Here is a 17,460-nt window from a genome sequence, read left to right on the forward strand (position 1 = left end):
CAGAGCCACCAGCACTTGGGACATTGAACCAAAACCAATCTTCGACGCTTCCAGCTGCCTTACTGGTGATTCATTTAGAAGAACGTGGCTTTCCTTTGTTACTGTAGTTTTTGAAGGCAGAACTAGCATGAGTTTGTGGATACAGACTTCAGCCTTCCTTCAGTGTTCCATGCACATAATCAGAATGACCTTCCTTCATCGCCGCAGGTTATTCTTACAGCTGGATGGCACGGTCGTTGAAGAACTTCCTCATAAGTGACCTTCAAGTCCTTTCTAATCCAGATTCTGTGATAACACAAGTATGATGCAATTTTCACTAACAGCTAAAAAAACAAAGCCCATCTAATCAGAGATGATCTTCACCTCTAATTTCTTGTTTATTGTCAAGTAATACCTCTGTTGCAGGCCCTTTATAGGGCTACAAAAATGAGTGGTCCCCGTTGATATTGTGCTGTTATCCGTATCTTTAGCCATTATTTCTTCATATGTGAGAAAGTAGTAGCCTCAGTTTTACTTTTAAATTTTTTTTTTTTTTTAATTTAGAGTCTTGCTATGTTGCTCAGACTGATCTCGAACTCCTGAGCTCAAGTGATCCTCCTTCTCAGCTTCCTGAGTAGCTGGGACTATAATAGGCTTTGTGCCACCATGCCCAGCTTACTTTTTTCTATTTCTGCTTTATTTTATCCTCATGTCTGGATCACAGATAGAGCATTGTTATCCACCAGCAAGAATGTGTCATGGCATAAAACAGTCAAGAAATCTAAGTGAAACCTTGACTGGGCTGTCTTTGGGCTTGTGCGGTAATGCCTCACATGCAGTGAACTCTCAACAAATGGCTTTTAAATTGAATTGGAATCTTCCATTTCTATATTAGCACATATTGTACCTTTAGGAAAAACTTGATTTTAATGTGTTGTTTTCGTATGTGTTTGCTTGTTTCTTGAGTAGCTGATGGATTTACAACTGAGTGACAGTAACTTTCGTCGACACATCCTGTTGCAGTATCTCATTTTATTCCAATATCTCAAGGGGCAGGTCAAATTCAAAAGGTAAGATAATATGGGTAGTAAACAATTTGTAAACAGTAGCCAAGAAAAAAAAGGACTTGCTTATGATTTTTCTTATGTATGTGTCCATTTCATGTTAAGGCTGTATCCCTAAAACACATGTATTGCAGCTGATACATTGAAGGCTTTTCGATATTAGGATATTTAAGGAAAAGATGTTAAATATATCTGTCAGTGTGAGTTTTTCCTGCCCAACTCCAGGGCTTGCCAGGAGTTGTCGTCTTTATTGGCAGGTGGAGGTCTCTGCTCCAAAATTCCGTCATTCCCTTCTCACCTCCCTCAGACCTCCTCCAAAGCCGATTTGCAGACTAAGCCAGTAATACATATCTCACAAGGTGTGGAGCTCTGTAGGACATTCAAGCTAAAAGATGCAAAGAAAATTTTTAAGCAAAAAGGAGTTCATTTATTTGGGGTTTCACAAAACCTCATTAGGCTCTCTACTGTCTATCTAAATACTTCCATCCATTTCCTCCTATCCTGTCCATAACTGAAGGTGGAGCCCACTGTTACTTAACGGTATTTGTGTTAAGGACACTGAGCAATGCCGTATTAGTTGTATAATGACTTCACTACCTGCTGGGTTTGAATCCCAGGCTCGTCATTTGCTGGCTGCAGTGCAGCTCTTTCAGACTTGTAATTTTAAGGTAGTAGCACATGGTAAACACTCAAAAAATGTTATTTCTTATCCTTCTATCTATTTTGGAGGTTTGGTATAGCATAGTAGGACGATGAGGGACTTTGAAGTGAGACGTGGGTTTGAATTAAAGCTTTATGGCCTTGGGCAAATCAGTGAGACACGGTAGTCTGTTTAATATGTACATGTACTTGTTCCGAGAATTCAATGAATAATGTATGTAAAGTGTTCACATCCTAGCCATCAATATTTATTGGATGTCTTTAAATCACCTAGTGCATTATGAGAGCTCAGTTAGTGGCAGCTATTAACAATTTGGGTTTGCCTGTTGCCTTTTGTAGGGTTTGGGTGTTTTATTCATTGTATTTTGAATGAATCTTAATGTAGCATGCCATACTGAATGTGCATCATGTATACACATATCTTAATATCAAATCAGAAGTTTTCGTTTCACACTCAGCTTATTTTAGGAAACATATATTGCTCTGTTCATAGTGAATCTGATTAATTGAATGTTTTATTCCCTGCATATGCTTTTATGTCTTCAGTACCAACCCTCTTGAGGAAGAAGTGCAAGAATTTTCTCTTATAATCCTCTCATTTGTGATTATTCTTGTCTTGGTAATTTTTGACACTATCCACAGTATAGTTACATGCTACATGCCTTGTGTTTTTTAAACCTTAAAGTTGCATATGCATTGCTGTAACTCAAGCATGCTTTCATTGCTTTGTTCCCTAGTTCAAACTATGTTTTAACTGATGAACAATCACTTTGGATTGAAGATACTACAAAATCAGTTTATCAAGTAAGTTCAACACGCAACAAACCCATGATTGAAAAAATGGAAATTTAGGATTTTCTTTGTTTCAGCCCCAAATAGGAAAATAAGGATAAAGTTAAGCTCAGGTACAAGACCACAAACACTCCTTGGTTCTCTGCCTACAAACCACTCCTATGATGCAGAAAGTTGTTGAAAGCTTAGTATATTCTTTCTAATCACAGCTACTATCTGAAAACCCCCCCGATGGAGAAAGATTTTCAAAGATGGTAGAGGTATGTGTTTTTTATGCTTACATCCTCTTCTTAGCACGAAATAGAACTTCAGAGGATTCCATTAACCAAAATGTAATCGCTTTGTTTTTCCCAGCATATATTAAACACTGAAGAAAACTGGAACTCGTGGAAAAATGAAGGTTGCCCAAGTTTTGTGAAGGAAAGGTAAGTACATAAAGAAAGGTAAATACATACTCATCACAAGAACGACGAGAAAAGCTTTTGAAAATATGCTCCGATATGATTATAGCATGTAAAAATACATGTATATATTTCACATAAAAAATGTAAGTTGAACTTTGTAAGAGTACAACCACTTTGATTTACCTCTGTATTTTTTAAACCTCATAAATTTCTTGTCATTAAATTCCTGGAACAAACATCTTATTGAGAAGAATACTGTATATCTACTCCGTGTAATTTGCCATATAATGTGGCATTTTTATCTTATATCTGATAATTGTTCTATCATAATATGAAGTTTTCATTTTTTTTTTTTTTTTGAGAGGGATTCTCACTCTGTCACCCAGGCTGGAGTGCAGTGGCATGATCTCGGCTCACCGCAGCCTCCGCCTCTTGGGTTCAAGCGATTCTCATGCCTCAGCCTCCTGAGTTGCTGGGATTACAGGCGCCTACCACGATGCCTGGCTAATTTTTGTATTTTTAGTAGAGACAGGGTTTCACCATGTTGGCCAGGCTGGTCTCGAACTCCTGACCTCAGGTGATCCACCTACCTCAGCCTCCCAAAGTGCTGGGATTACAGGCATGAACCACCATGCCCAGCCAGTTTTCATCTTTTTTAAGAGGAAAACAATAACTAAATTTTCTTTTACGTTAAACATTCTTCTGTTTCTGTTATCCATTTGTAATTCAAAAAATAGTGTATGTTTTGTTCACCACAGAACATCAGATACCAAACCTACGAGAATAATTCGGAAGAGAACAGCACCCGAGGACTTCCTAGGGAAAGGACCCAGCAAAAAAATTCTGATGGGAAAGTAGGTGAATTTGTCTTCATGTGGGATGTTCTTAGTTATTTTTATATTTTGAAGATGTTACTTTAAGAACTCTCCATCCAAAATATAGTATGAGATTGTGTTTGGTACACACATAGATAGCCAAAGCAAACCGCACTGTCTGTACTGCCCATTGTGTGGGTTCATGCACCAGATAAACCTTCATTTTGTCTCCAGCTTCCAAAATCTGTGTCTCTAGGCTGTGCCATTTTTTCCGTTTCAGACAGTAGAATTGTTTAGATTCCAGTTGTTGCAAGGTACCATAATCCTTGAGTTCTCTTACCTTCCAGTTAACTATTCATTGCTTTATATTGTGCTGGAATATTTTTAGAAAAAACTAAAGATTATATCATCATTAGTCATGATTAATGATTATATGCTCATATAGAGAATAATTTTAGGTATTTTAAATACCAAAAATTATTGAGAAAAGTAAAACTCATACTATCAACATCCCCAAATCCACTGTTTACATTGTATTGTTTTTCTGTTCAGTTTCAACGCACATGAGGATGGTGTCCATAAAAAATGTATTTATTTCTGTGTCTATTTTGTAGTGAGGAGTTAACAAGGCTTTGGAATCTTTGCCCTGATAATATGGAAGCCTGTAAATCAGAGACAAGGCAAGTTGAACATTTTTCAAATGAAGTGTTGCTTTTGTCAAGTGTTGAGTAGAATGGAGCCTTTTCTCAGCTATGATCAGAGCTCAAATGAAATTTAAAAGTTTATTGTGGTTGACTTTTGGCACAGCAGAGTATAACTTCCCACCATAAAACTCCTCAAAGTGCTGATAAAATAATTTTAGAAATCACAAAAAAATAAAGATTCACAAAAGGAATCAAAACTACAAACAGAAGAGTAAGTCTATGAACTGATACGGTTCTAGGGCAGCAGTACTAATGATTGCCAGCTTTGAGAACCAGGGAACTTGGGTTTTAATAGTCACAAAAGTTCACTGAACTTGCAAAATGGGCAAGTTTAATAGCAGTCTAGACATAGGTAAAGTAAGAATTAATGGGTTAATTAATGATTAAGAAATCACCCAGAAAGCAATACAGAAGGAGCAGAGTTAGAAACGATGACTTAATGATAGTTGAGGAGGTCCAGCAAACATCTGATGGCAGAAAGAAATAATAGAGAATGGGAAAAAGGCAATAATTGAGTTAATTATTAAGAATAGGCATGAATTCATAGGTTCAAGAAGTATAATACTTAAGGAGGATAAACCAAATAAATCCATACCTCTGTACATGATAATAAAGTCACCAGAGAGAAAAAACAGACAACCTACAAAGGAGCAAAGTTAAACTAACAGTTGACTTCAAGAACAACAAAAGAAATCAGAAGACAGTGGGATGAGTGCTTGAAAATGTCTTTCACATTCTCTGTTGTTTCTTTCTGCCATTAGATGTTTGCTGGACCTCCTCAACTATCATTAACTCATCGTTTCCAACTCTTGCTCCTTCTGTATTGCTTTCTGGGTGATTTCTTAATCATTAATCCAGTAATTCTTACTTTCCCTATGTCTAGACTGCTGTTAAACCTGCTCATTTTGTAAATTCAATGACTATATTTTCTCATTTCTAGAAGTATTGCTTGCTTTTTCAACATTTCAACTAAAAAATTCTGTAACAAGTTAAACAGTTGTGGTTGAGTGATTGACTAAAACTATGAGAAATTATCAACAGTCCCCAGTAAAAAAGCTGTCTTAAGGAAACTGAACCCAGAAAGGAGTAAATTGCAGAAAGGATTACTGTGTAGACACTTTGGTAAACATGAAGAAATCTGAATAAATCTTATCAAGAATTCACTGTTATAAAATAGTAATAATTATTATTTAGGGTTATTTTAAAAGGTAAACTTGATAAAAGTGACATGTAAGACAAGAAGGGGTGGTCAGAATTAAAGAATGTTATGGTTTAAGTCAAACATGCTTGTAAAGTATGTGAAAGAAATGGAATATGTAATTTTTAAATAAATTGAGGGGTAAAAGTAAATACAGAAAATTTAAGCAAGTAAATTAGAAGGTAGGAGAGGAAAAAAAAAGCACAGAAAACACAACAGAAAGTACAAAACAGTATGGTTAAATTCAAATATAAATGGAAATGGACTTTCTGGCTCAAAGACAGAAATTGGTGTTATATTTTAAAGATCTATTGGCCAGGCGCGGTGGCTCATACCTGTAATCCCAGCACTTTGGGAAGCCAAGGCGGGTGGATCATGAGGTCAGGAAATAGAGACCATCCTGGCTAACACGGTGAAACCCCGTCTCTACTAAAAATACAAAAAATTAGCCGAGTGTGGTGGCAGACGCCTGTAGTCTCAGCTACTTGGGAGGCTGAGGCAGGAGAATGGCGTGAACCTGGGAGGCGGAGCTTGCAGTGAGTTGAGATTGCACCACTGCACTCCAGCCTGGGCAACAGAGCGAGACTCCGTCTCAAAAAAAAAAAAAAAAAAAAAGATCCATCTATATGTTTATAAGAAATATACCTTAAAAATAAAGATATGGAAAGGTTGAAACTGAAAGAACTTTTAAAAGACGTAATTTTTAAAAGGCATAGTTATATTGATATCAGGCAGACAAGGCTTAAAAGCAGTTTGAGAATCATTGGTGGTTTGTAAAGTCAATTTAGTAATTTCAACTAGCATTTTTTAAATGAAATAGGAAATATACTTTTGTGAAGCATTAGCTTTACTTATATATATCTGTACATATACTTGCATATATGTGTGTACTGGGTTGCAGTGTAAAATGAATTTCTTACTGTGGGTTGCAGTGGAAGTTTGAAGGCCCAGTGCCTAAAGAAATCAGTTCATCTACAAGGAGACAGGTGCAAGAATGTTCATTTAACATTGTCAGAGCAAAGAGTGGGAAGACAAATATCTCTGGGTAGGACATGGATAACTTGGGGCATGTTCATAAAATGGAATATAGTATCTATAGCATTAGAAAACGAATGGATATTGGGATAGTTTTCTTAAGAGAGCCCATTTTCCTAGTTTTACTCTAGAAGATGTCTTCTGATCCTGAGACCTCATTTCTTTGCTTGACCCTGTATCAAAATTTTATTTCTAAAAACAAATTCAAGAAAGATGCATTTTAAAAATCAACCATGCTACCATGGTAACAATTTAAATAAGAGCTAAAGGTTAAACCCTTGAAATTGTATTATGGTCTGATTATTAGTTTTGGTTTAATTCTGATTTAAAGAAAAAATAATTCATGGATAGGGACTTAATGTAAAAGTTTATTTGCTGGTAAAATTCAAATGCTATCAAATCCCCTGGCTGCCCTCTTTGAATAGCAACATGTTTATATATTATAGTGTGTAATTAAAGTATATAATATTATATGTAGTAAACACTATGTAATAGTTAGTATTAGACTATCCCCTTTATTTATTGTCCTTTTTGAATTTAGTTTTGACGGTTTTACTTCCTTAAAAGTCTGGAGTTCCCAAGTAATCAAAACTGTAACTAAAAGTATGGGGCCATTAGAATCTTGTCTTGCCACCACTTTATGAGTATTTATTATTAAGAATATATGTCATCCTCACTAGTTATTTTATACTGCTCAGGGAATACATGCCCACTTTGGAGGAATTCTTTGAAGAAGCCATTGAACAGGCAGACCCTGAAAATATGGTTGAAAATGAATATAAGTAAGTAATGTTTCTCATTAGCTCCTTTTAATTTTCTTCAATTTGTTTTTTCCTTAGGAATTGTGTGTATACTAGAAAGCCTATTAAGAGAGGCAGTAGATAGAGTAGTGCTTTTTCTCTTAGGTGAGTTTATGTTCCAAGTTCTTGTTAGTACACATCCTGATTTCAAGGATTATTCCTGTTAACTAAGTGTGACTTGGAATCACCCTTGTTTCAAAATATAAGAAAAAAAAAAACTCCCCCTGACCCCCATTTCTCTCCAACTATTAGTTCTTTTCTCTCTACCCTTCAAAGCACAGTATCTCACAGCAGCTGTTAACCTATCCTGTTCCCCTTAATGTTTTCTTCTTTTGGCGTCCATGAGAATCCAAATCCGTGGTTCTAAGTTTGCCCTTTGCCCTCGTTGCCCACTCCACCTCACATTCTATTTCAGCCTCCTCATCCTCTGCCTAACTCAAATTTTGGAGTAACATCAGGAATTGGTCTTAGCCTCTTTATCTAGAACCTTCTGGGTGACACCACAGTCTCATGGCTTTAAATAGGAATTGAAGAGTAGTGGTTTAAAGGCAAGAGGCCGCTGGTCAGAATGCATAGGTTCGATCCCCTCCACCACTTACTTACTAGGCAACTAAGGCTAATTTAATAATTAAACCGCCATTTCCCTTTCCTCATTTGTTAAATAGTAACAGTACCCATTTCACAGGGTTATTCTGAGGATTAAATAAGACAGTGCACTTTCAACCCTACAGGGCATGTAGTTAGCACTCAGTATTTGTGACTAGTGTGACCCTGTGACCAGAGTTGTTAATTACTGTGACCTCTTAACTAATCTCTCTAGCTGTGGTCAGTGCTCCATGCATCAGCCAGTGATCTTTAAAATAATTGTCCAAGTCTAATCTGCTTAAAATCTCCCAGTGAGTGCCTATTCCAAACTCCTTCCCACGGCCTAAAAGACCTCCTTGGTCTGGCTCATACTCTCCTGTGTGGCCATGCCTCCCCTCTGCTTTAACCACAGCAGGCCTCTTGGTCCTGTCTTTCCCTTTCCTGTCAGGACCTTCACACTTTACTGTCTCACTTGCTTGAACCACTTTTTCCCCAAGGTTGCCATGGCTTTAAGTCCCCCTGGCTGGGAAGCTCTTCCCCTCCCTGGTCTCCTCTTTTGCATTCTCGTGGTTTTTATTTCATGGCACTTACCACTATCCAAATGAGAAGGTGGCACTTAACCACTTTCTCATTTCTCAAGTTTTCCTCATCCTTATGAAATTGTCTTATACCTTGTGTGTTTATCAGTAGGAGTGCCTGCCTTACTGTGCCTCAGGTACTCTCCACAGCTACTGAGTGCCTGGCTCAAAAGTGTTTGTCAATTGAAAGAATATTAATTTATCACTGTTACATAAGACTAGGTGGACTCATTCCTAAAGTGATAGTTCAAATTATTATCTCCAAAGAGGGTTTTGTGGAGAATAAGAAAAATGATGTGTATAATTGACAGTGAATTTTGAAAATGCCTAAAATAATCAAATTGTCTAAACAGAGATATGTCAGAGAGGAAGGCTCTTAACTGTTTAGGTAAAGCCTCACAGCAGGTGTTAACTTGGGAAGAGTCCCCATTGTCTATGGGTAGTTTTTGTTAAGTCTTCAGTGGTACCTGCACATCCTAAAGGTAACATATGCTCATTTATAAGAGGTGACCAAATAAACCAAATTGCTATTCTTAGGGGAGGGAGAGACTTCCAATCCAAAACTCTTAAATGGAATAAATTTGTGGTTTGGTTTCTTCTGCAGCACTGCATATTTCTGGAGCATTATCTTTAGAATTTCTCTGCAGTTTGTTTCTCACCTGATTGTATACCACCCTGATCATTGTTATACTTCATTAGGGAACAGTTCATGGATTCCAAATAGCTAGACGGATGATTCCTATTGTATACCTACTGCATCCAGCCAGTATTGCACACACTTGTTGACTTGTTAAAATTAAACAAAATGAATGGAAACTTTGAAAATGTGTTTGCTGCATATGAGCCTGCCTCTTCAGACATTGTTGGTTCCTGTGATTAGTTACATGTGCATCTATTGGTTTGTTATTATCAGTGGACTACATACCGAAAAGTTCTTTAGGAATAAGATTCAAATACAAAGAATGGCACTTTGAGCTATTTACCTTAAATACAGAATTACACATGGCAGAACTGAGCAGAAGGGAATACAGAAATACAAAACTATAAATTACAAGCCTGACACCTCTTTTTATAGGGCTGTGAACAATTCAAATTATGGTTGGAGAGCCCTGAGACTATTAGCACGGAGAAGCCCTCACTTCTTCCAGCCAACCAACCAGCAGTTTAAAAGTTTACCAGAATATCTTGAAAATATGGTAATAAAGCTAGCCAAGGAATTACCGGTAAGTACCATAGATCAACTTTTCATACCCTTTGGTTGACATCTTATTTAAAATTGCTGTCACTATGTGAGCAAAAAACTGACTTAATCATGTGAAAAACCAGTGATCCACAAGCGCCCATGTTTTAGAACGAGGGAAAAACACATTGGAATATACATTTACAGGAAATACATGAGTTGATAAAGAAGTAACTGATAATTTTCTGTACAGCATGTAATTTAAAGTTCAACAGGGCTGTGGGTGTGGTGGCTCACGCCTGTAATCCCAGCACTTTGGGAGGCCTAGGCGGGTGGATCACGAGGTCAGGAGATTGAGACCATCCTGGCCAATATGGTGAAACCCCGTCTCTACTAAAATATAAAAAATTAGCCAGGCGTGGTGGCACGTGCCTGTAGTCCCAGCTACTCAAGAGGCTGAGGCAAGGGAATTGCCTGAACCTGGGAGGCGGAGGTTGCAGTGAGCCGAGATCTCGCCACTGCACTCCAGCCTGGCAACAGAGCAAGACTCCGTCTCAAAAAATTAAAGTTCGTGATACTTCAGGTAAACTGTTATGCACCTATACACACAGACATGAATTTTTTCCTGTTTGCCAATGCATTATATTGTCTTTTATCAAAGATAAAAGATAAGAATCAGAAACTTTTAAGGACACTGTTGCTACTGGCTTCCTTGAGGCCGTCTTTATTAAATAAACCCTGGGTATTTGCAAATCCTGGAACTGTGCTTTTTACTGACTTCCTGCTTCCCAGATTGGGGGTGGGGAGTCTTTCCAACTCTGAGGTCTTCCCAAGTTCACTCCTTCTGCAGGTGAAGATAGTCCCACTTAGGATCCTTACCTGACACTGTCATTTAACGCTCTCAGGGGTGAGGTTCTGGCACCTTGTACTTGGAATCTCACAACCGTCCTTATCCAAACAAAATACCTGTTACCTTACTTCAGAGGCTGGCATTCTTTCAAACATTCTTCTTTCTCATTTTTAGCCTCCTTCTGAAGAAATAAAAACAGGTGAGGATGAAGATGAGGAAGATAATGATGCTTTACTGAAGGAAAATGAAAGTAAGAACTGAATTTTCTTGGTTATTTAACAAAATTGAAGAAGATTGGGGTTCTTTGTTGATAGGTACATTATTTAATTTGATCGACTTCTCAACTTCTCCCATTTTATCTCAACTGTTTCTGACTTATAGTGAGGAATTTAAAACATTGCTTAATAATAACTTTAAAAACACTACATTTTATGCAATAAAATTGGGAAGTAATGGTACTTTAAAAGGGAATGAAAATACATTTGAAGGCGACCCATACCTCTGTTAATTATTGGTTATTGGAGGGGGAGCACCTCATTTCAGGGAAAGCCTACATAATTATAACATAGGTAACAGCTTTAGCTTTGGTTATTGACCATGCTTATTAAGAGTGGTATTCAACTTATGGAGAATATAAAAAATAATTGTCTACTTTTAAAATAAAGTCTACTAAAAGGTGGTTAATGAAACTTATTGGCCCCATAGCTTTCCATTTCTGTTGTATACTTAGAATTGCACATAACTTATATTCTCTTCATTTTCTAGGTCCTGATGTTCGGCGAGACAAACCTGTAACAGGAGAACAAATAGAGGTATTTGCCAACAAGCTGGGTGAACAATGGAAGATTCTGGCTCCCTACTTGGAAATGAAAGACGCAGAAATTAGGCAGATTGAGTGTGACAGTGAAGACATGAAGATGAGAGCTAAGCAGCTCCTGGTTGCCTGGCAAGATCAAGAGGGAGTTCATGCAACACCTGAGAATCTGATTAATGCACTGAATAAGTCTGGATTAAGTGACCTTGCAGAAAGTCTAACTAATGACAATGAGACAAATAGTTAGCTTCTTTTTTTTTTCTTTTTATTAAAACTGTGATAGATTTTGTTACCAAGCAGCATTTGATAAGAGGTCCACTGGTTTTGGTAAACAATAAACATTTTTATAACAGTTGTTGTACAGTCGGCTGGTGCTCTGAGAACAATAGAACACATATTGGCTCAAACCAGAGTTTGGGGAGGTTGGGTTGAGATAATGACCTAAACGAAGTGACCTCAAGATCACAAAATATATTTTTGTTAAGTAGATGTATTTATAATGAAGTTAAATAAGCACTATTTAGGGATATGTCGTTTCTTATACCAAATTAGTTTCCTGTATGCTGTTTGTTAGTAGTTACAAAATTTATCCTGAAATCCCAGAATAACACTTTCTGAAACCATATGACTGCTCTGTTCTCACTTATTCGTGCTTTCAAGCAGAGGATCAACAAATGATGGTTTGTTCTGCCTGCCACGAGTCTTGATCATTAAAATTGTACTGGCACCCAGCTGTGCTCACTCATAACTAAGTAACTAACTAACTAACTCACTATGGCTCCAGCTGCACTATAACAGCAAAGCTAAGGAGCTGCAACACTTTATAGCCTGCAAAGCTTGAAATAATTTACTATCAATCATCTATCTTGTCCATTACAGAAAATGTTTGCCAACTTTAAAAGAAATGAAGTCTAAAACCTCACGTTTCCTTCTGGCCTTACAAAAATTGCCTGACCTCTCAAGACTTTTAATCAATCACTTCAGGGATTCTTGTGACATTCAATCGAGATATATGTGAACACACCCTATACACAGCAAAGCACTAAGTAGTAGTAGCAGAAGACAGTACCACCGACTTTTCGTGTTCCCACATAAGCATTTCCCTTTAGGGCTCTAAGATGAGGTCATCATCGTTTTTAATCCTGAAGAAGGGCTACTGAGTGCAGATTATTCTGTAAACACTCTTAGGCCTAACCTAGCTAGTCAGTCAAGCAGTAATCTAGCACAACTCTAATGCTGAGATGGTGGCCTCGGTCTGAGTGGCACAGCATATAAGGCACATTCAGGAATCAAGACTTTTTTTTTTTTTTTGGCCTATTCCTCTCCCTTCTCAAAGACCTTACAGGCAAGGCTGAATTCTAAAATAGCCTTATTAGTTAAAAACGACACTGGTATAACTCCCATTTCTACTTGAAAAAATTCTTTGGAATAATGCTTTTTTAGATCAAATAAAATGAAATCAAGCTTTTTATAATGATAAGGAATTAATTACAATTTTTAAAATTCTAATATAGTCCATACAAGGCTTACATACTTTGCTCTAAACCTAGCTCGCCTGGTCTAGTAGCTACAACATTTAGTAGCTACAGTCAGAAAATCTAAATTCTAATTGTTAAATTCATGTCCTCAATAAAATTGTTCTGACCAAATGAGACAACAATGAATAAAAAAGACTTTGCAAAGTTACAAGCATCATACAAATATACATGAATCATTATAATTTTCATGGTCTCATCCTGCCCATTCTATTCTTAATCCCCTCCACAAAGTAGAAAGTATTGATTGCCAAGTCAAGGTTTAGGTGAGGAAGCTATTTACAAATAAGTTTCCCTGCAATGCTTATTTTATCCCCTCCTAGTGTTCACAGATTGCATCACATCAGATTTGAAAGTAAAATGGCTGTTATTTTCTATTTTTAATAGTTATCAGTGTTGTGCTCTGCCGAGCATTAAAACAACATACACAAAGATATGAGATGTTATGATAATCCCCAAACTTTATTATAAATAACTCAAAATCAGAGCCAAACTGGCTGGTATTCTATGCTTTATCCTTTCCCTAGCAATCAGTCAAGGGTCCTGGAACAAAGATGAGTAACTAATGTATTAAAATGTAAGAAGCCTATCATATTGAAATACCTCATATGCTTGGTATTTTCTACTATCACTTTAAAATCACTAAAATTCTGAAACAGACATTAAGATTTGGGAATTTTTTCTTTTTTTTTTTTTTTGAGACAGAGTCTCTCTGTCACCCAGGCTGGAGTGCAGTGGTGTGATCTCAGCTCACTGCAACTTCTGCCTTCCGGGTTCAAGCAATTCTCCCACCTCAGCCTCCCAAGTAGCTGGGATTACAGGTGTGCACCACCACATGCAGCTAATTTTTATATTTTTAGTAGAGACAGGGTTTCACCATGTGGCCAGGCTGGTCTCGAACTCAACCTGCAGTGATCCACCTGCCTCAGCCTCCCAAAGTGCTGGGATTACAGGCGTGAGCCACCGTGCCCAGCCAAGATTTGGGAAATTAAGAAAGGCAATACAAACACAACTGAGCCAAGGAAAGAATCTGACTGATAACATCACTGCATTCAGCATCCAAAGAAATCCATTACTTTTACAACTTTGTATTTCTTTTTAAAATACAGGCAGGCAAAGAAGATAACATATTTTTAAATGGATGCTTAACAGCACAGTGTTAATAACCATCTTCAGAAATTGTACAGTATTAAACATATCTTCAGCCAAGCTCCAATACTCAGAAGACAAAAGACTTGAGGTCAAAAGCTATTAATCCCTCTTTTTTTTATTATTATTAAATGTCCTCATTTTCTAAAAATAAGCAACCAGAGCTTGTCAACATTTTCTTAAGACTGATTATTACAAAGCCATTCCAAAGTTAAATGTACAATCCACAGTACATCAGAGAGAGACACAATAATAAATGTATAATCAAAGGTACTATTATTGATCACAATTTATTTTAAAGTCAGGAAAAGCCTGCAACAGGCTGGACAAATACTTGATTGTGCCCATGTTTCCATGGGATGGACAGCAGCACTGAGTCACACAATGAGAGCAACACTTCCTTTTCCACCTTCCTGGAAAAATGTTTGTTAGATAAGGCAAAGGATGGGTGGCTACAGAATGGTGGTTTGAACCATGCAAGAACAACAAATAATAGGTAATAGGTGTGCAATAAACATCTGATTGCTGAATCTTGGGTGAAAAAGGCAGCAAGAAAAATGACCACAGAAGGAAATGGTTGAAAGGCATTTCAACTCCGAACTTTTTAAAATAATGCAAGAAATAATAAGCTTTTAAAAAATGTCTTTCTGCCACCTTTATATAGGGCAGCACAATCCAAAGATAATTTTCTCTTCTCTGTAATTTTTTAGGTTGGTGCACAGAGTGGTCTGCTTCTGTCCTCTTTTGTTCCAAATGAGGTGAAACATAAAACCACCTATGTGTCTTCCTCTAAAGCTCTGGATTATAGAAATGATCAACAAATAACATTTATTTTCACATCTAAGCATAAATAGCTAAAATGAAGATTACTATTCACTTTCCTCTTCCATTATTTCAACTCTGCGAGGCCCATAGAGTAGAACGTAAGCGATATGCCAGTCTCCACCACCAGAAAGCCGTAAGATATCTTCTGGTGTTACGATGCTGACTTTGTCATCATCAAACTTAATCCATTCATCTAAATAACAGGGAGAAGAAGATGAATTAATGTTATGCAGGATTCTTCTCAGAGTTCCACTGCAAAAAAGGTATCGAGTCATCGGAGGCACAGCAGTGCTCCATTGGCCACACCAACAGTCCTCGAAGTGCGACCCAGTGACCACACAGGCTTAAGGGCACTGCAGGGGTTCCACCAGGTTACAACTACTTCAATGACACCACTAGAGCACTGCTTGCCTTTTCCACCCACATTCTCTCAAGTGTACTCTGGAATTTTCCAGAGGCTACATAATGTATGATAATGCAACAGACTGAATGTGAACACTAACCGGAGAACCAAGCTGCCTCCTATTTAAGCCAGACAACAGAAAGACATAAAAATGTAAATCAGTACCATTTCTCACTCATTTTGTTTTTACATTAATATGTAATGGGCTTATTACTATCATTTTTAAAACTAACTTTCTTAATTTCTCAGTTTTAATTTCTAATACAGTAAGTATTAAGAGAGGCAAACCTCATAAACCAAAGCTCTTTGGGGCTTCAAGAATGTAAAGTGGTTCTGAGACCCAAAGTTTGAAAACCACACTGCTATAAAATTTATAATAAATGAACTGTTAAAATAATATTGAACAGTTGAAAAAAGAATACTCTTTACCTTGTTTCCTTTTCACCCATGATACATAATGACCTGAAGAACTAGACCTTCCCTGGTGTGTTAGTACTGCTTGTAAGTCATAGTATCCACAATTATTGGAGCCAATATCTAAAGAAAGATGTAAATCCATTAATATTAGACAATGAATAGACATGTGCCTTCTCAAGCTAAGTAACAAGAATAACTCTAAAGTTCACATTAGGAAAGTATTATCAGAATCCAATAAGATACTACTGTCCAATCATAGTTAAGGCTTCATGATTGATGTTTTAATAAGTAACTTACTCATAGAACTGTATGCCGATGAGTAAATTTACTATATGTCATTAAGGTAAATTGTTCAAGAAACCTGACACTTTGTTTGAAAAGCACATCAGAATAAGTAAATATGGGGTAAGATGTAAATTTTACCTTAAAAAGACCCACATACAATAACTCAATTAAAATGAAAATGTTACTTACCATCAGCAAAAGAAAAGGGTTCATACTTAACTTCTTTCTGGGGACTACTCTTTTTGTCACTCTGAGGAGAAAAAAATGTTTAATTTTAAATCATGATTTTGGAAATAAAATTTGAATTCTCTGTAAGTGTTCAATTTCATAAATATTTACTGTCTACAGTGCAAAGCACAGAGACAAAATACAGTCTACCTTCCAAATTACTAAAATGATATAACCACAGTTAAAACCGTAAACCCAGCAGTCCTACACTTCAACAATATAAAATCTTGTTACAGTACAGTAACAGACACCCTGAACGTGATGACCAATTTTAAACCATTAAAGTGAAAGCATACCAGTGAATACAGCAGTACAGTTAAACAGTGCTCTAGGGCAGAAAAGGAAAAACCCAATTCCCCAGTGTTACCAAAATACTATCAAACCACAGAGGTGGGGGAAAAAAACAACTACCTCTAAAACAAGAATTCCTGCAATTTGTATTAAACCTCCTGAGCCATGTCCACTTACCACGCCAGCACAAATGAACTGAAATATTTTTCAGCAAAGACTTACCTACATTAAAGAGGTATGATTTAAATTAGACAAGGACTCTTAGGAAGAACTCACTGCCTCAACTCATTTTAGCATGTAACATGAGAAAAATAACTTATCTAGGAATACAGCACAAAGTTCTTTAAAACTATAATGGTAATGAAGACAATGCCAGCAGCTTACAGGTAGCTGTGATGGCAAGAAGTCAAAGGATTCCACAACAAAAATGGCAACTAGGTTAATCACATCTTTTTTATACAGATAATGAAATCACCTACAGCAATCACTGAAAAAACTATACAAAGAAACACATTTAAAAACATAAAATAAAACAGGATTCTAAAACACAGTTCAAGTAACCCACAAGAAGACAAAAAAAAAAAAGCAAAACATCAAAAAAGCAGAATTAAACCCTAACATGTCAATGATTGCACTAAATGTAAATAGTCTATACCTAAATCACATTTAAATTTAATATAATTTAGGCCGGGTATAGTGGCTTACGCCGGGGCGAGTGGATCACTTGAGATCGGGAGCTCGAGACCAGCCTGGCCAACATGATGAAACCCTGTGTCTAATAAAAATACAAAAATTAGCCAGGCATGGTGGCACTCGCCTGTAATCCCAGCTACTCGGGACGCTGAGGCATGAGAATTGCTTGAACCCAG

The 17,460-nt window shown here is 37.0% G+C and overlaps 2 protein-coding genes across 7 annotated transcripts in view; one reads left to right on the forward strand and one right to left on the reverse strand.

Moving 5' to 3' along the window:
- Positions 1 to 11,810, forward strand: part of THOC1 (THO complex subunit 1) — a 53,128-nt gene extending 41,318 nt beyond the window's left edge. For 2 of the 4 annotated variants that reach the window (XM_055368613.2, XM_055368614.1), the window contains 10 exons: positions 949 to 1,049; positions 2,441 to 2,507; positions 2,705 to 2,755; positions 2,850 to 2,920; positions 3,637 to 3,753; positions 4,329 to 4,394; positions 7,350 to 7,433; positions 9,690 to 9,837; positions 10,819 to 10,894; positions 11,410 to 11,810. In XM_055368613.2, coding sequence (XP_055224588.1) covers positions 949 to 1,049; positions 2,441 to 2,507; positions 2,705 to 2,755; positions 2,850 to 2,920; positions 3,637 to 3,753; positions 4,329 to 4,394; positions 7,350 to 7,433; positions 9,690 to 9,837; positions 10,819 to 10,894; positions 11,410 to 11,705 — 1,077 coding nt within the window. In that variant the 3' untranslated portion in view covers positions 11,706 to 11,810. The remainder of the gene's footprint in view (positions 1 to 948; positions 1,050 to 2,440; positions 2,508 to 2,704; positions 2,756 to 2,849; positions 2,921 to 3,636; positions 3,754 to 4,328; positions 4,395 to 7,349; positions 7,434 to 9,689; positions 9,838 to 10,818; positions 10,895 to 11,409) is intronic. The other 2 variants (XM_063699340.1, XM_019013962.4) reach the window with 1 other exon arrangement.
- A 1,624-nt stretch (positions 11,811 to 13,434) lies between these two features.
- USP14 (ubiquitin specific peptidase 14) overlaps positions 13,435 to 17,460 on the reverse strand; it is a 54,255-nt gene continuing 50,229 nt past the window's right edge. For 2 of the 3 annotated variants that reach the window (XM_055368616.2, XM_063699341.1), the window contains 3 exons: positions 16,262 to 16,322; positions 15,800 to 15,907; positions 14,243 to 15,160 (listed from right to left, as the gene is read on the reverse strand). In XM_055368616.2, the coding sequence (XP_055224591.1) occupies positions 15,012 to 15,160; positions 15,800 to 15,907; positions 16,262 to 16,322 (318 nt within the window). In that variant the 3' untranslated portion in view covers positions 14,243 to 15,011. Of the gene's footprint in view, positions 15,161 to 15,799; positions 15,908 to 16,261; positions 16,323 to 17,460 lie in introns of all 3 variants that reach the window. The other variant, XM_031003598.3, reaches the window with a different exon arrangement.

Source organism: Gorilla gorilla, chromosome 17 (assembly GCF_029281585.2).
Source record: "Gorilla gorilla gorilla isolate KB3781 chromosome 17, NHGRI_mGorGor1-v2.1_pri, whole genome shotgun sequence".
Lineage (NCBI taxonomy): Eukaryota > Metazoa > Chordata > Mammalia > Primates > Hominidae > Gorilla > Gorilla gorilla.